Source organism: Psittacula echo, assembly GCF_963264785.1.
Source record: "Psittacula echo genome assembly, chromosome: 12".
NCBI classification, from domain to species: Eukaryota; Metazoa; Chordata; class Aves; order Psittaciformes; family Psittacidae; genus Psittacula; species Psittacula echo.
This window is the reverse complement of record NC_137747.1, coordinates 9,249,890-9,268,702: the sequence shown is the minus strand read 5'-3', so window position 1 is coordinate 9,268,702 and position 18,813 is coordinate 9,249,890. Positions and strand designations below refer to the sequence as shown.

General features: G+C 50.4%; 1 protein-coding gene across 1 annotated transcript; it reads left to right on the top strand.

The window, feature by feature from the left end:
• Window positions 1-7,177: 7,177 nt before the first annotated feature.
• RAD21L1 (RAD21 cohesin complex component like 1) lies at window positions 7,178-18,425 on the top strand (the record flags this gene model as incomplete). Its single annotated transcript, XM_080628248.1, has 13 exons — window positions 7,178-7,321; window positions 8,874-9,003; window positions 10,349-10,448; window positions 11,484-11,590; window positions 11,937-12,119; window positions 12,767-12,868; window positions 13,526-13,639; window positions 14,203-14,432; window positions 15,365-15,467; window positions 16,211-16,350; window positions 17,043-17,129; window positions 17,615-17,692; window positions 18,237-18,425. 13 exons carry the CDS (start codon window positions 7,178-7,180, stop codon window positions 18,423-18,425), a joined length of 1,707 nt encoding a protein of 568 aa, XP_080484374.1.
• Between the last annotated feature and the right edge of the window lie 388 nt (window positions 18,426-18,813).

Below are 18,813 nucleotides of genomic sequence, written 5' to 3'. Positions count from 1 at the left end.
GGGGGACCCAACCTGGTGCCTCTCACTGTGGCCATGCTGCCTATCCCCATGGTGTCAGGGTGACCTGTGCCTGCTCTTCCCCAGGGCCCTTCCTGCCGCCTCTGGCAAAACCGGCTTCTCTCAGAGGATCCAGAAATGGTAAGTATAGGGGTGAGGCACTCTCCCATCAGGGACACTTCTGGGGTGTCTTGAAGCTGCCTCTGCTGCACCCACCAGCACCTAATTCCATGGGTGGGTGAAGCCCTAGATACCCCCGCACTGAAAGGCTGGTGATCCTCATCCCACCCAGGCTGTGCAGCATCAACCTGCTTTTCCCAGCCGGATTTTTCCCACCATCCTGGAGTATATTTGATTGCTCCCTAAATACCGCCCTGCACATGAACCATCACAGGGCAGTGCCTCAAGCTGACTGCACTGCTCTTCCCCAGCCACAAAGGGTTGGCCAGGCCAATGCAGGAAGGATGCACATTGCAGCATCCCTGTCCCACCACCGCAGCCACCCTCCCTTTCATCCCAGGGGATCTCTGTACAAAATCACGTCCCAGTTCTGGAGCCTTGATGGGGAACTTCTTTAATGGCACTCCTCGACACAGCTCATTCCCCTTAAATACATCTCTGTCAGCCCAGAGGCTTCCCCCAGTCCTGCAGGTCCTCGAGGGACAGCGCAGCCATGGCAGCTCCCTCCCGCAGCATGTCCTGAGCAGCCTCATGCTCTGATCCCCGGGAGCATCTCTTGTGCTCAGCAGCTGTAACCTCCACCGGGCTCAGCCTTGCCTCCTGCAGAGACCCTTCCACCTTATGTGAAGTGACAACATTGAGGATTTCTCCATCTAACCGGTTTATTGTCTAATCCAGGCTTGCAGGAGCAGCACTGAGAGGTGCAGGAGGGAGTTCTGCCTTCCCAGGGCAGCCTCCTGGTGAACACAGGGCTCCCTGGGCAGACCCTGCACAAGAGCCTTCCTCCCCTTCCTCTCCTTCATCCCCTTCCTCACTCCTGTGTCCTCATGCCCCAGGATCACCCCTCAGTGAGAGCCACAATGGCCTTTGCTCCCCCTGCTCTGCTTAGGCGCTTTATTGGATGCTCCAGGCTCTGCTCAAGGGTCCATGGGGAAAGGGGAACATTGGAGCACAGCCACCCCATGCGTGCCTTAATCCCAGGGAAAGGTGCCTGAGTGCCAGGGCTGTGGGCATGAGGCTGTTTGAGATGGTTCCAGAGGACTCTACAATAAATGTGGAGCGTGGATGGGTGATGTGGTGATGGGGAGAGGGACATGGGGCCCTTCACAGCAACAGGAGGAATCGGCTGCAGAGCATTAGATGTGAAAACACAGGGCAGAGGATGATCTCCCTGGCATGAACCTGGCCCAGACAATTGCACCGCACACCTGGAAACGTTTGAAGTGAGTAATTTATGGGATGGATGAAACCCGGAGGCTCAGGACAAACACCCCCTTTTGTGAGCCTGCATTTCCTATGGGATGATCATTTCCCTTTCACAGCATCCCGCTCAGGCTGATTTTGCTTTCCACAGAACATTGTGCTTTAATGATGCTTCATGTTTAATTCCCGAGATTCGTTTTCCCCTTCATGCTGCAGACAATGGCCCTTGTGATTGGCACAAAGGCTCCTGAATGGGAATAGAACCACCACGTTGCTTCCAGGCGTTGGGAATTGTCCTCTCTCCCCCAGGCAGAGCACTGTGATTTTGAGGAGGCCGTTCTGGGGTTGCTGGTGGGAGTGGGATGCTCCGCACGGTGTGTCCCTGTGTCCTGGCCTTCATCCCACCCTCCGGAATGGAAGAGTGATGAGGTGCTGGTGGTCGCCCTTGCTGCCTCTTCCTCTCCTGCCCGGCGCGGTGCAAGCGTCAGATCCACACCACGGAGTTCACAGGAAACTATTGCTAAAAAAGGTCACTGATGGTGGAAAATGGGAAGCTCCATCCTAGAGAGGAGCAGCCGGCGCTGCCCTGGATGCCGGGAAGGAGCCAGCTGCGGCTGTGGCTTCATGTCCAGCCCGTGACCAACCACGGCACTGAAATCCCACAGGTATCTCGAAGGTGCCGTTGTGCCGATGCTGGTGAGCAGGACCCCATCCAGGAAGGTGCTGGGGAGGCGAATGGGGTGTCCAAAGGCCACATTGCCAGTGCTGGTGGTGGGGCCATGCACCCAAAACCACATCGCTCCAGTGCTGCCAATGGGATCCCCATCCAAGGAGGGTCCGGGAGGTGAGGAAGGTGGCCGGGTGCGGGTGAAGCCTCACCGGATGGCATCGGTGTTGGGGAGCCCCGCTCCTGCCTGCGGCTGGGGGTCCCCGGGGTGCACTGGGTGCTAAGAGCCCGGCCCCTCGGGGGCCTGCTGCGGGGGGCTGAGCTGCGTCTCCAGCAGCGCCCGCGTCCCCTCAGCCGACACCCGCCGCAGCCGCAGCCGCACGGAGCCGTAGGTGCCCCCGGTGCGACGGGCGGCCCGTGCGCGGCGGCGGGCGGCGGCGGCGGCCAGCAGCAGAGCTGCGAGCAGCAGCCCCCCCAGCGCCAGCAGCGCCAGCCCGGCCACGGTGCAGCGGTCGAGGCGGGCTCGCAGCCGCGCCGCCCGCTCCTCCAGCCGCTCCATCTGCCGCGCCGGGACCGCCGGGTCGGGGCGAGCCGCCCGCGGCACGGCCCCCGCCAGCACCACCAGCGCCGCGCCGCCCAGCGCGCAGCACAGCGCCAGCGCCAGCCCCGGGCCCGCAGGGCCGCCCCCCCCCGCCGCCGCCGCCGCCGCCGCCTCGCCCGGGCTCCGCAGCTCCGCCGCCCGCGGGGCCGCCATGGAGCCGCCGCCGGCCTGCGCGGGCTGAGATGAGCGGCGGAGCCGCACCGCGATGCTCCCCGTCCCCCGACCCGGCTGCAAACCGACCCCCGGGTCCCCGAGCCGCGTTGTTCCCCCACCCGGGATCCCGCTCCCCCGAACCGGAGCCGGGTCACCAGACCGGGCTGCCAACCCACCCCCGGGTCCCCAGTCGGGGCTGCCTACCGGATACGGGTCCCCAAACCGGGGTGTCCCCCCTCCCCGCACCCGGGTCTCCGCACCGCGCTGCTCCCCTTTCCTGGACCAGGCACCTGCCTCCCCGAACCGGATCGTCCCTCCCTCGGTCTCTCCCTCCCCGAACCGGGCACCCACCGAGCAGCCCGCCTCCCCGAACCGGGCACCCCGTATCCCTGTGACCTCTCCCGGACCCGCTTCCCCCGCCGGGCTCTCCCTCCTCGCCGGTTCCCCGGAGCGCTCCCAACCTCCCCGGTACCCGCACCCGCCGCTCCCCGCACCGAGCCCCGCTCCCGCTTCTCCGGTCCCGCCTGGCTCTGCCCTCCCCGCCGGTGTCCCCCCGCGCAGAGCTGCCTACCCCCGGTGCCGGCGCCGCCGGTTCCCCGAGCTGCCGGTCCCCAGGGCGCTCTCCGCCGCCGCCCGCACACGCACACACACACACACGTACAACGGGCTGCCCCGGGGGGCTCTCACACACGCCCGCGGTACCGGCACCGGCTGTGCACACCCTGCCCGCGACAAGGGCACCGCCCGCCAGCACCGGGACCCTGCGTGGGGTCCTCGGGGTGGGGGGATGCGTGGAGAGGGCATGGGTGGAGGGGATGGAGCAGCAGGGTGGGCTTTGCATAGGGGAGACCATGGGATGCTCCCGATGGTGCTGGGTGGGCACTTCACAAACAGCCGTCCCCACTGGGGACCCAGGGCAGGGCTGGGGACACTGGGACTGTGTCCTGAGGTCTCCCAGCCCTGAATGCAGCAGGGAGAGCTCCAGCCCAGCCAGAAGCCCATGCAAGGACCCAGCCTGCCCCAAATCCCTGGGGATCCAGGGCTTGACCTGGGCTTGGACCACGCATGAGATACTCCAGAGGAGCCCACGGAGGTACTGGCTGTCCAGAGCCATCCCCACGGTCCCACCGTAGTCGCACAGCACAGAGCCTCCATCACCCCACCTCTCACCAACATTGTTTACTCCATTTCTCCCAGAGCACCGGTGTTGGTACCCGCTGCTCCCAACCTGCACAGGACCCAGCCCGAGCCCCACAGCAGCCGCTGTCAGCAGCACGTTCTGAGCTGGTTTGTTATCAGGACATGTGCTATTCCCACCTTTGGAGTGGTGCCTGCAGATGGTGGATGTAAACCCTGAGAGATTGCTGCTGGAAGCTGTCAGGAAGATTTCTCCATCAGATTGACGGTCCCTTCAGCACATTCAGGTGCCTCCAGCGCCTTCACAAGCTCACCCACCATTACCCGGGGTGATGCTGCTGCTGGGTGATGAGCTCGGGGTGCAGGGGGGACCAGCCCTCAATGCCTCCAGTTGCTGCACTGCAGCAGGGTCGGGGGCTGTGGGATGGGTTGGAGTCTCCTATCACCTTGTGCCATGTCAGGCAGGGATACACAGGATTTGGTTAGTTCTGAAGTTGGCAGTGCAGGTTGTGTGTGCTGCTCCCATCCCCTCTTGCTGCCCTGTGTGGAAAGGCGGATGCTTCCCAGCACAGCATCCCTAGGGATGCATCCAGAAGTGGGCCGAGAAAAAAGCAGAATTAAAAATAACTGTGAGTGCATCCTGACACGTTAACCACATTCCAAGAGGCTTTAGTGCCAGCCCACTCCGCGGGAAGGCAGTAGATGCTTGGAGACAAGTAGGTCACGGGACACAGATTGTCCCGAATCAGCAGGAAAAGATGGATCTGGAGCAGACGGGCACATACATGTGAACACACAGTGTGCCAGCGCTGGGACTGCTACCTATGGCATCACCAAAGTCCCTGGGAACAAGGGGAACGCTGCTTAGGGGGTTGTTCCTGCATCCTGGTCCCACTTGAGAGGATGCCTGCAATGGATGAGGTGAAGGGATGCACCCTACACATATCGTTGTCTCTGGGTCCCACATGGGAGCAGGGTGATGACCTCCACCCCAAAGCTTTCCACAGCCCATTCCTGATCCGGCTGGGGGCTGGCAAAGGCTGCTCCATCCCCAGGGCTCTGGCATGGAGGGAAGGAGAGATGGAGACAACCAAGATTTATGCTGCCAGCACAAGAGCAAAGAGAGGAGGGAGAGAGCCAAGGTCAGAGACAGCGCTGCCAAAATTCACAATGAATCTGCAGGAGCACTGGAGAGGAGTGACTGAGGGCTTGGAAAGACATGGGAACAGGACAGAGGGAGGGAGCCTGGGAGATGGAGCAGTGAGGGGCTGCTGGGGACGGGAATGTGCCATAACTTGACTAAAATGATTAAATGGGGATGTGAGAGCCAGCAAATGGGAGCCTCGTACCATGAAAGAACAGTGGGAGCAGGAATGGAAGGGCTCTGGATGTGCCTCTGTCCCTTCATACCTCTCCAGCGCACCCCTATGCAGCACAGCCCAGTTCTGGGGTGTACACGGCTGCTGGTGGTAGTGACCCCGGTCCAGCCCCACCATGGGCTGAAATCTCCTTCCTGCCTCCTCAGCACTCACAGCATCCCAAGCAGAGCGAACACCCGCAGCCAGCACGGCTCAAGGTGACTCAGAGGTCGGGAACAAGCAGCCGGGCAATGCGGGAGCCAGCACCGGAGGGGACACGGGCAGTCAGTGAGGACAAAGGGAGCCCGGCTCATCGCGGTCCCCCCTCCTGGCACTGCTGGTCCCTGCTTGCCTTCTGCTGACCCAGCTGCAGCTGCCCTGGGAGGAGGCTCAGATCTTCCCTGGTGCTAACTGAGATCTGGTTATCATCACCTAACACCAGCCCGCTGGGAGAGCCCCAGTGCCTCCTGGTACAGCAGCAGCTGCTGCACTGGGCTGTGCCTCGGGAGCACCGGGATCCTCAGTGCTCTGCCTGAATGGAAAACAAAGCACGGAGAGCATCAGGCAGAGGGATGAGGAGCCGGTGATGTTCTGGCTGGTGCCATGTAAGTGTGCAGACAGGCTCAGCGGTGGCTGTGGCTGATGCAGGAGGGTGGCCGCACACCTTCACCCTTCTCCCTCCGCACAGGATCGGGGCCGAAGCTCTTCTTTTTCCTTCTATTTCCTTTTTTCCTTCCGCGAACGTGCCTGGAGCCCATCAGGAGCTGCTCACCCGCAGGGAGCGAGATGGGGTGGTGCTTCCCAAGAGAGCTTTTGAAAGGGCAAGGGGGAAAGAGGCTGGGAGGAGGAAAAAGAGGAGAAGGAGGAGAAAGAGGAGGAAAAAGAGGGAGGGAGGGTGGTGTAGAAGGAAAAGAGGTGAAGGAGGAGGAGGAGGGAAAAGGTGGAATTGAAGATGGAGGAGGAAGAGGAGGTGGAGGAGGCGATGCAGGTGCTCTTGCAGGTGCTCTTCGTTCACAAGGAGGTGAGCAGCATCCTGCTCCCGCCGATGGGTGCGCTCTCCCCGTTAACCCCAGCAGGAATGGGGTTCATTCCCAGCGGGAACGCCTCAGGGAGCCGCTGGTCCCGGGGCTGTGCCCATCGGTGCAAGGCGGGTACCGACCCCGCGGGGCCATGGAGCGGCTCCGGTTGGGTCCGGGCGCACGGAGCCGGTCCCCGGGAGGTTTCCCCCTGGTCCCTCCGTGCGGCGGGGACCGGACCCGAGCCCAGGGCGCGCTCCCGCCGCCGCGCGCAGTTCCCCCCCCCCCCCCGCTGCCCGGTTTTGGCGGGAGCGCGCAGGAGCCCCTCAGGCCTGAGGAGGGTCCGACACGGACGGAGCCGAGCGCCGCGGTCCCGCTGGGTCCCCTCAGCGCCCGTAAACCCCTCCCCAAACCCCACCGGTGCCCGCTGGGTCCCCTCAGGGCGCCTCCATTTCCTCAGTGCCCGGTGAGCTCCCTCCATCCTCTCAGGATCCTCTGCCCCATTCCCTCAGAACCCGCCTGTCCCCATCCCCTCAGATATCCCCCTCCAATCCCTTCAGGATCCCACCAAATCCCCCCTTGTCCTGATAAATCTCTCCCATCCCCTCACATCCCATTTAGATCCCCACTGTCCCCTCAGCACCGAGCTGAGGTGACCTCCGTCCCTCAGGTCTTGCTAAAGCCCCTCATCCCCTCAGGGCCTGGCTGGATGCCCCCATTCCCTCAGGATCCCATCAAATCCCTTTGCCCTGTCCTTTAGGATCCCACCAAATCCCCCTCATCCCCTCAGTGTCCCATTAAATCCCTTCTCTGGCCGGAGCTGGGGTCGCAGGCGGTGGCAGGGGCTGCCCTCAGCCCGGGCGCCATGTTCTACATGCACTTGCTGGTGAACAAGCGCGGGCCCCTGGCCAAGATCTGGCTGGCTGCGCACTGGGAGAAGAAGCTCACCAAAGCTCACGTATTTGAGTGCAACCTGGAGACTACCATCGAAAAGATCATTTCGCCAAAGGTGGGCTCTTAAACCAGGAAGGTGGCCCCTGGGAAGCTGTGGGGCGGAGGGGTCCATCTTCCTAGGGAGCAGGACTTGCTTTGGTGGAGCGTTACCTCAGGGTGAATCTGTGGCTGTTTCAAAACCAGTGTGAGGTAAACTGTGCTGATTTTATTTAGCTCTCGTTCAAATAACCCCCTGTGAAATGGCAGTTATGTGAATATTTAAGTTGCAGTCACATTCCTGGAGGTCTGTGGCATACATTTATGTGCAGCATAAGCTGGTGTTACCTCAGTGCCTTCAAATGGCTTTCTCCATACACGGATGGAGCTCCAGGGCCTGCTCTGTGGGCATCACAGCTGAGGGGTCATGGTGAGTGGGTCTGAGGCACTTGTGTGGCAGCACAAGGCCATCAGTGCAGTGTGGTAGCACTGCTCTTCCTCCAGAGAGCTCGCTGTGCAGTAACACTTGAGAATGGTGGTGTTTGTGCCTCAAAAAGATGGAGAAGGCGGTTGCTGGTTCATATCAAGGGGCTAATAAAGAGCCATGAGATGATATAGGGCTTTTTGAGCAGAATGTGTTTGCTGATCTTGTCAAAAGTCATTTATTATATCTCGTAACCACTTTCAGTGGACTTCTTCCAGGTCCCCCATTATAAGCAGATAAGTACCTAATTAAGCATACGTAGTGCTTATGAGAGGCTCTATGATCAGTTCAGGAGGCTGAAGTCCTCTGCGCCTCCCAGATAAGGTGTGAATCAAGCAAACAGATGCAGGTAATCAAGGACCCGTGACTCAGCCCTCGGCCTCTCCATTGCAACTGCATCCAAGGGAAGCATCCGAGGGAGTGGTGAGGAATGCTTTGCACGGTCACCAGTCAATGGCTCAGGAGACCCAAAGCTTTCAGCTGCTTCAAGCAGATTCTTGTTGTTAAGTTTTCCCCTATGGAAACACCTGCTTGATATTTGGTGGCCTGAATTCCACTGTCCTGCATGGGTTACCATTAACAGGGTGCTGTTAAAATGATATTGTGTGGAAGTGTTTTCCAAGAGGTATTAGATGAATATCCCCTACTTTCCCTTGTATGCTGTCCTGCCTCACATCAGCACAACCACCCTGAGTGTGCTTGATGCAGGAAGACTTTGCATAAATAAGGGCATATTATGGCCTTTATTTGCATAAATAAGGACATAGGTGTGGTGTCTGCTCAGTTAAATAACCCAAGTGTCAAATACTGGTTTATGCACAGCTGCTTGCTCTTTCAGGGTGTGTTACACTGTTTGTTGGCAGTTAGTTGAGATGTTTTAGATAAAGGAAGAGCTTCAGTTCAGGCCTCATGCTCTGACACGGCAATGTTTAGCAGCAGAATGTTTAGCTAGAAGTTTCTAGGCTCTGTTTATGATCCTCTACATCAGCACAAAGCCTTGTTGAATTTCACAGAGCTCTGTACTGGTGTATGGTACTGAAACTCTGTCACTGCTGTGTAATAGTTCCATTTGAATGGGAAAACGTTTCCATTTTAATGGTTTTGCCCAAAATCCTAACTCCTGGACAATCTTTTTAAACCATCACAGTTTACAATAGCTCTGCGGACCTCTGGACACTTACTCCTTGGAGTGGTACGGATTTACCACAGGAAAGCCAAGTACCTCATGGCAGACTGCAGTGAAGCTCTGACAAAAATGAAGACAGCCTTTCGCCCGGGTATGTACAGAGCTCTGCATCTTTCCACCTGTGTCCTTTAGAGCTCTCATTTTAAAAGGTAGTTTTGGTTATTCCTGTTAAATACACATTATTGATCCCAAATATACCAGTGGCCTACTGCTGATGTTTAATGCCATTTCAGGTCTTTGACTCCTTTAAGAGAAGCAATATCTTAAGCAGTCTTACAAGGAGAAGCTTGAATTGATCCTCCATTGTTAGCTAATTGATTTTAATTTCTGATGACGCCAGCAGCATTCTAACAGAGTGTTAGTGCCAGACCTGACAGTGGGGTTTGAACTCCACCCATGAAGCCATCGAGGAGGGAGCAGACATGGCTGGATCCTTTCCCAATTGGCTGGATGTTTGTCATTCTTAGGCAGCAAACAAGGAGGCACTGTTGTCTAATAAAAGGCTAACAACAGGACATCAGCATCTATTGTCAACCCTAATGTGCTTTGTGACCTGGTCTGTTTGCAGAGTAGCAAATGCCTACTCTGCATTATTCTCAAGGACAGGATCATAGGATTAAAGAATTATTTAGGTTGGAAAAGACCTTTAAAATAATTGAGTCCAACTGTTAACCCAGCCCTGCCAAGGCCTCTAAGCACCACATCCACATGTCTTAAATACCTCCAGGGTTGGTGACTCTAACACTGCCCTCAGCAGCCTGTTCCAGTGCTTGACAACCCTTTTGGGGAAGCTTTTTTTTTCCCCAGTATCCAGTCTAAACCTCCCTCGGTGCAGCTTGAGGCTGTTTCCTCTTGTCCTATTACTTACTGTCCAGGGATGCTGTCATTCTCCATCAGAAACAGTCAGAAGTGATCTGACTTAGGAACTAACCCTGTTCTGAGCAAAAGATTGCATTAAATGACCTTTGGAAATCCCTTCTCACCTGAATTGTTCCTAGATCCTCCCATTACTGAGTATTTGCACTCTCACTTCATAATTATGTGATGCTGAAGAGCAGTTATGCAGACACTGGAGAGGGAAAGAAAACACAATAATTCACCTGAAGCGGTGTGGAAGACTCCAGGCTAAATGTCAGCTGCGAGGATCTTCCAGGGACTTCAAGTAGCTGTTAATAAACCCCATATATTTACTTTATCTCACGTCTTGTAGCAGCAGACTCTGCTGTATCTGTAAAAAAATACGGTGTCTAAAGTATATGTAAAGGAAGGATTTTACTTCCACTTTGGAGTCCTGTTGACACAGGGCCTAAGCTTTGCCCTTCTGTTATTAGAACAGCAGCAGTCCTTCCTGACAGGTTTATAGTTCCAATACACACACGTGACAGAGCTTTACTTTTATCTTATTGATAGTTACTTTGTGCTGTTGTCTGTTCTAGGCCTTGTTGACCTTCCCAAGCAGGACCTTGAGGCTACTTATCAAGCCATTACACTACCTGAAGAGTTTCATGATTTTGAAACACCACTACCTGATGTAAAGTAAATGCTTCCCTCGGTTTTATTCAGTATTTTCAGAAGTAAAAAATATCCTTATGTTATCTGATCAAGACTCAGACAGAATTGTTTGGATTTGACACCTGGATTCTCCTAAATACTGAGTCAGCTTTGTGAGGCTGCAGTCACAGGAGCTGTGCTTTTGTTGAGCCCCTCGAAGTCTGTTTAATTAACAGACCTTTACAATGAAATAAAGCATGAACTTAGAGTTCAGGGTTTCAAATTGCCAGAATGAAGCCTGCAAACCACTCTCTGACCTTAAGAGAAGATAGTGTAAATCCTGTTGTAAGAGCAAGGGAGCGTTGGTGAGTAACCTCACCACATTGTACTGCTCCCTTGTGTAACTGCATTTAATTTCTGGCTCTTTGGGGCTGGTGTATTTTATCAGCAGCAGTCAGCTTGGCTCCTGATGAAAAGCCAGCATATTTCATTGGCTTTCCTGACACAAATCAGCATTAATGTAGAAACACTGATAGAAAGCAGAAGGCCAAGACATGTTGTGATAGCCCTGATGCCCTGAAAGGTCTGGGATAACAGATTTCTCCTGAGGCTTCCTCTGTACCTCGTCATGAATGCAGTTTGATGGGGTCTGTTTAGGATTTCCCAGCTACCTCCTGGCCAGGGCAGGGTCAGTCCTCACTGTGTGATGTACACTGAAGGCTGCACAGAGCTCTGGCCAGCCCAGGTGGTGGCCTCCTACTCGCTTGGAGGAATCACTGTTAATAAACACCCAGCACCTGGTTTCCAAATGCTTATTTTTAGCTTTTAGAGGAAACTTAAAGCAGTGAAATTTCTCCATAAACCCCTAACTGGCTCGACTGCAAATGGCCTTGGGGAAAAAATGTTCTCTCCTTGAGGATCAGCCAGGGTGCTTCCAATGCCATGGAAAACAAGCTGTCTTTGGGGGTTTATGATAGAACGTCAGATTGATGACTGTTTAGAAGCAAGTTTTCACATTCCAGCTAAATGCTCAGTGGCTCTCAGTTTTCCTTTTATTCTGTGTGATGTTTTTTCCATCAGCACCATTGATGTTGCTGAACACTTCACCTTGAACCAGAGCAGAGCTGAGGACATCACGCTTGCAGTGGATTATGAGAGCAATTTACTTCTTTGTGACAGAAACTTTGGTGAGAGAAGTTGAGAAATTAGGAATACTCCCTAAGGAAAAGTGTGTTTATGCAAAATTTGGTACAGTCTGCGTCCTTTCCACATGTGAAAAGCTGTTATTTGTGCTGATTGCTCTGTCATACTGTTTTATGCTTAAATTTTTGTGTAATAATTCCACCTAAGTAATGTGATAGTGGAGGATCAAACCCAGCACTCTGCTTTTTACTGAATTAGCTACAATTTGTCGTTTGTTCCATTTTGAGGCACTGGGGCATCTAACAACCTTTTAAAAATTATTTGAAACATTAGGAAATGGATAGATACACGTCCTGAAGATGAAGCATGGGATATTCTGTGTTTCTTCAGATGATGAACCAGAAGCCCTGAGGAAACAAAGCTTCTTTGATGGCAGCATCTTAACGAGCAGCAACAGTCTGGTGGTGGATCGCTCTGTGAGTGTGAACGGGGACAAGTCTGCTCTGCGAGAGGAGACCTTCTGTTTTGAGTATGACTGCTTTGGAGACGAGGAGGATGCTGCAGATATGATAGGTAGGTTTGACACAGATAAACAGGATCAGTTTCTTTCTAAATATTTTTATTCTGGCAGGAAAACAAACAGGCCAGAGTGAAAGTGATTGCTTTCAAACATAAGTTCTGTTGTTTTCTTGTTGAATTCATGCTTCCTTTGCTTTCTACTTAGCACTGAATCTATGACATATGACTGACATGACAATCCATGCCAGACATTGCCAAATAAAAATAAAAATGTTTTAAAGGTTATATTTCAGATTTTTAAAATTATAAATGCATTCCAGTTATACTTAATGTTGAACCATTTAGTTCATATTTTTGAAGGTGAAGCACTGCAGCATTTTTATCCTTATGGTAAGAGCAAAGGCAGCAAAGGAGCTTCTACATGTTTATGGCTTAGAGTAGTTCCATAAACCTATTTAGATTTATACCTTTTAAACAATATCAATATAACATTTTTCAGAGCAACAGTGGAAACTCAAAGTGAAGAGTAACCCTCTCCTTTTTCCACTGCTGAAGACTGCCATTCCACTGCAGCTATCTGTGGGAGCTGAGCATGTTTTGTTTCTGAGGATTAACATTGAATAAGTCTCATTAGTTTGTATCAGGCTATTTTATGGCTACTAAGGCTTTGAATGATTAAAATTATGTGTTTTATGTGCAAGAAATCCTGTTGAGGGATGAGCACACAGGCCTGGATCAAGACATTCTTGATATGGATGAAGAAAACCCTTTGTCCCAAGAGCTGCTAGAGAACAGCACAGCTGGTGAGTCTGCAGCACCCACCCTGCTGTCCTCACACGAACCCCTGTTCCTGCACTAGCACCTCAAGCTGCTCACACTCATCTTTGTATCATGTCCCATCCCTTTTGCCTTGGTTCATTTATTTTGCTTTTTTAATTCCCCTAATATTCTTCATCCTCCACTTTGGGTATAATTCAATTAGACCTGGGGATCACAGGTCTGTAACTTGACATTGCTTAGAAACGCTTTGGTATGACATCCTGTTGGACACGCTGTTGATCCACCTGCTGCTTCCACAGCAGGAGATCACTTCTGGAGGGGAAAGGAAACTGAATGAGGGTTTGCTGTAACTTTGAAATTCACCTATGAGTATTTCTGGCTTCATATTTCAACAAGTGACTCTTCAGTAAGATCATCAGGTTGTTGTTTGTCTTCTTTTGGCTCTATACCAGTGAAACTGATTTCTGAAAAGTGTTTCTGGAAATCTTTTGATATCTTAAATCCTTATAACCCCCCACACACACACACTGTTTCTTTAAAACTGTGAGATTACAGACAAAATCATGGTTGTCTAATTCTGACCTTCTTTGTCTGATATCATTCTGTGGTGTGAGATAAAAAAAGTTTACAAGATGGAACAATTTCTTAAAGTTTGGGTCATTTTCTGGGTTTTCTTATAGTTGAGTCCTGCTGTGCAGACACCACCAGTAAGGAAGTCAGTCACCTAGTGAGTGAAACCACACTTGTGTTGAAAGAAGATGATGGATTTGTGCTTGAGCCACTTGATGCTGCAGGTCAGAACGTGACCAGTTTCTTGCTGAATGTTTGCATCAACAAGTTCATGTTGACACTATTATTTAGCATTCTGGAATTTTCCAGCCTCCCAAAACAATATTCAGTAAGTTGTGGCCATATAACCAATCCCTGGCTTTCTTTCCTGTTTACTGTATACATCTTAATCCAGCGGCTAAAGGATTAAACTGACAAATACAGATATTCATTAGGAGGTAATGAAACCTGTTGAGGACATCAGCAGTTCTTGGAATAATTAACTTCCTGATGAATTAGAGAGAGATTATTCAGTCCTGGTGGCATATCATGTTTCCTCATTAAGTTCTCATGTTCCTGGTTCTTCAGTGCAATAGTCATGTCTTCTGCCATTAAACGTGTGAAGTTCCTGTACAGGAATACAAGGAGTATATGTACGAAAACCTTTGGAGAAGTGGCCAATGTGCTTGTACTTTGGTTTTCAAGTCTGTGTGATGTTTTGGGACGTTGTCAGCCTGTTTGAGTCCAGTGCCTGTTTCGTACCTGAGTGTTCTGTGAATAGGCATTATTTAAACCTTCTTCTTTTTAGCTGTCACCCAGAGGAAAAAGAATAAAAGAAAGAGGAAGTTGTTTGTGGATGTAGACAAGGAACTCACCTGCTATGCCATGTATAACCAACTGAACAACTGCACAGACCTCATGGCCACCTTAGACCTCGCACCTCCAACCAAAAAAACAATGCTGTGGAAGAAATCTGGAGGTGTGGATAAACTCCTGTCCCACACAACACAGCTGCTGCTTCCTGCTAAGCTGCAAATGGTAAAGATCGAGTCCTTGCAGGGTTTTATATCACTGACTAGGTTAGGAGCTCACTGTGAGAGGTTTTTCAGGCTCGGGTTTCTATGAACTCCTTCCCATGTGTGTGGCATCACTGAAGTCCTGTTTTGCAGTATAGTTGAGTTGGATACCTGATGGTTATTTGCATGCTCTCAACTAACTGCTCCATTAGGAAGCCCATCTGTAGAGCTCATGGCTTTCGTCTCCAGCTGTCCACCACTAAGTGAAAGATGACAAAAAAAATCATGAGAGCTGACATTTCATTTCATAGAGTCATAGAATCACAGAGTGGTTTGGGTTGCAAAGGACAGTAAAGATCGAAGCCTTTCCTGTCCTCATGTAGTATCTGTCAGATTGTTCAAAGAAGCTGGTAGTAAGTTTAGAGCTGGTGATAAGATAAAGAAGAGCTAAAGGTGATAATGAGAGCCCTGGTATAAACCATGTGCAGAAGCCTTACCTTGACTGTACCTTGTGCTGTTGTGGCTTGATGAGGGCAGGGCAGCAGGGACTCCAGGCCAGCAGCAGCACTGCAGGTTCACAGCAGCACAGCTTCACCCCTCAGAGTCCAGGGACAGAACTACAGCTCACTCTCCCAAGGATGAATGTTATTCACACACACAGAGCTGCAGATGTTTCTCTCTTTCATCCTTCCTTACTGGCTGGCTTCAAGGAAAAATGATCCAGGCTGTTCGTAAGATGTTTCTTCATGGAGTTCACTGCAATGTTGAAGCTGCAGAAAGCTATTATTGAAAAATAAATAAAAAATCCAGGTTTTCAGAATGACCTAATTCAAATACCTAAATTCTGGGTTGCAGTAACTGATCCACAGCTCAGATTGATACCTTTGTGCTGGTGCTTGCAAATAATGTGATGTGGTGCTCTGAAAGCAAACCAGCGCAAATGATTGTTTGCAGTTCCTTGCAACATGCTTCAAGAGCCACGGATTTAAGATGAGAAGGAAGGAAATACAGAGGGAGTCTGAAATGGAGGAAACAAGAAAAGAGCAAGAGACCACAGGTAATGTTTTAACCCTGTTGTTGCAGAATTAGCTGCTGGAAAATACCTTCTGTTTTACCTAATGTTTAAGAGAATGGGCAGTAGTGTACAAAGCAAAGGCCAAAAAAAGGTAAATATTGAGGAAATTGGCTATTAATTATTTATTTTTAAAGGGCTTTTTGTTTTCATAAGTACTTTGTGGTTCTTTTGTTCCTTAGTTCAGAAATTAAATTCAAGTCTTTTTCTTCCTTGTGGCATAAGGAGGTATTTTTGGGTTCACTTTTGCTTCTGTAATTGTCTACCACACAGCAGATTTGTTTTAAAACAGAACAAAAGCTTCTCACTTTTTCTGAGTTTAACAAAACCACTCTCCAGATTTACAAATTCATGTCAATAACATGTATTTGCATCTTGAAGACAGCGTTTGGGTTAATACCAAGCGAGAGGAAATGTCCTATGTCCTGATGTATCTGCTTTCAACCCTTTGCTCTGCTAGAAATACAATCTGGGTGTCTGCCTCGGTTCATCAGCAGAACTACCTCCTGCAGTGCCTAAAGATCAACTTCTAAGAAAGGGAAAACTCTCTTGGCAGGTTCTTCTTCTTCCATGGTCTGATTGGGAATGATATTTATTCTGTATTTAGTCCTTCTGGCTCTTGCTCTCAAATATTGCTAATGAAGGTGTGACTGTTGGGTTTCAATGTATTTTTAAGGACAGAGATTGCCAGGAATTGCCTCTTAAACCTTGTTTTTTCATTAATACAGAGCTGCTGATAGTAGAAGAGCCAAGTTTCCTGCAGGAGTCAGCTCATTCAGACACTGAGAGAAAAGTTAGACATGATTCTCTTATGTTGCCGTCAGAGAATAACAGAAATGAAACTGATGATCACTGTGGTGAAACTATAGTGAGCAGTTTCCCTAAGTTTTGGACACCTAAATGTATTTCTTGGTGTTGTTTTATGCCAGGGTTCCATTTAAAGCACATTAAGAAGTTTCTAATACCTGTTGGAAGACATGCTAGAGGAAGCTGATAGTTTATTTAGAGGCATAAAAGTTTATTTATGAGCACTTTGGTAGATACAATGAATTAATGATTAATTAAAATGTCTAATTAGTATAGATTGCAGTCAGATCACTAATTATACATGAAAGCTAAATGTGAAATACAGCCTCTATACTGCAGAGATCAATCTAATAATCTTTATAAAGGATAAAACTTACCTCTTGTGTCTCATATTGAGGAAATAAGCAATAACAGATCATCTATTTCTGCTGTCTTTACTCAAGCTGAGGTACAAGGGCATTCCTTAGGGAATATGAGGCTTGTTAAAGTTGGAAAAGCATGACAAAATTGGATCTAACAGTAGCGGAACATATAGGGTCTGTGCCTGAAGCAAGCCTGTAGATGCAGACCAGCTGTAGGATAAATACTAAAGCAAAGTCCTTTCCTAGGTGGGACATAGTAAAAATAGGGACTATTCCATCATTCTGGAAAACATTTCTTGTAATACATTCTTGGAGCAGAATTGAGTAATTGGGATTTGCACTGTACCCATGAACTGTAACTCCTGTTGATCACTTTCTCTTCTGACAGCAGGGTGCAATGGTTTTGTCTGACAGCTCCTCACTGGTGACCAGTATCCTGGGCCAAGAAGCTGAAACGCAACAAGCTGAGCTAACAAACGTATGTGTGCTTCAGGCTGACTGCTCTGGCCTGTGTCACGCTCTGTTCTTTCTCAGACAGATTAAAACAGCAGTGATGGCATCATGGCCCTCTTTGGCTGCACTAACATCACCTTTAGCCTTCAGAGGTTAAGCCCAAAGCCTAAACCCAGATTTCTGAACAGCCTTTTTTGACCCTGACCAGCACAAATGCTGTCACAACCCAGGCATGTGGACTGGTGTATTCTTGTGGAGCTGCCTCTCCAGGCCTCAATGGGACCATCTCCACAGTGCTACCACGCACCTGAGCTGCTCCTTGGTAGCAGAAAGAACATAGCATTCCTTTCTGTTCCACAAAGCCTTGTGTGACCACGGAGGTGTCAGAGGTCCCAGATATCCTGAGTATGGCCACCAAAATGCCCAGTTCCAGCTAGGATTTTCAGTTAGAACTCTTGTCCTGGTTATCATACACTTGCCACCTAACCTTCTGTTCTATTTCCTCTCAAGGAGCTCATGAGGAACAGGAAAGACAGTGAAGAAATCAGGTGGAACAAAAGAACTCTCCAGTTCTTAAAAACCTTACAGGTACCAGTGCTGGATTTTACAATCAGATGCCAAACTCAGGTGTTGATTTCAGTTGGACCCTGTCATAAATCTCTTCCTTATGGAATCCCAGACTGGGTTGGAAGGGACCTTACAGCTCATCCAGTCCCAACCCCCTGCAACAGGCAGAGACACCTTCCACTACAGCAGGCTGCTCTAAGCCCTGTCCAACCTGGCCTTGAGCACTTGACCCCGTCACTGCTGCCATGTTTCCTTGGGTATTTACTTGGGAAACCAGGATTCTGAGTGCCTGACCTGGTCCAACAGAAGTGTCAGACTATCCTCTCCTCATAGAATCGAGGAATCACGGAACGGTTTGGGTTTGAAGGGACCTTTCATATAAGTGTAGCCATTAAACCCCAAGAAATAATAACGATTAGCTGTGGCAGTAATTGCCTGTGACAGAGGTGGTACCCAGCAAGCAGAGAGCAGGCAGTGATGAGTTCTATTGGTTTGGATGCTGAAAACCATTTCAGATGTGCTTCACCTGAAAAGCCAGCCTGACTGTCCTGCTTCCCTCCCGCAGCACCTGAAGAGATCGGGGGTGAGCTCCTTCAGTTTCTGGGATCTCAGTCGGAAAAACAACCGGAAAGAGGCCGCAGCCAAGTTTTACATCCTGCTGGTGCTGAAGAAGCAGTCTGTTGTGGAGCTCAGGCAGAGCATGCCCTTCACTGACATCACAGCCACTGCTGGCCCTATGTTTGACGCTCACTAACCTTTGGTCAGAGCCAGATGAGCCACCAAAAATCAACCTGATTGATTGATTGGTGATTTTCCAGCAAATGGATTTTTGGGGAAAAATGATTGAATGTCTTGTTAAACCATGGAGCCACGTCTGAGCTACCGTGTAACAGGCTTGTGCCCTGTGCCACCATGGTTACCAACATGTTCCCTAGCTTGTTTATTTTTAATATAGCTGGTTTGATGATAAGCAGTTACTTAATTCTGTTAATAAAATATCACTAAAATACGTTAGGAAGGGATTTATGTTGTGAGGGATTTTAGGAAAAGTCCTTAAAAACCTTTTGGGGAGACAGGTTTTGAACTAACACACGTGTTAATTCTCATGCCATTGGTAAGAGAAATCTGCTGAGTTTGCTCTG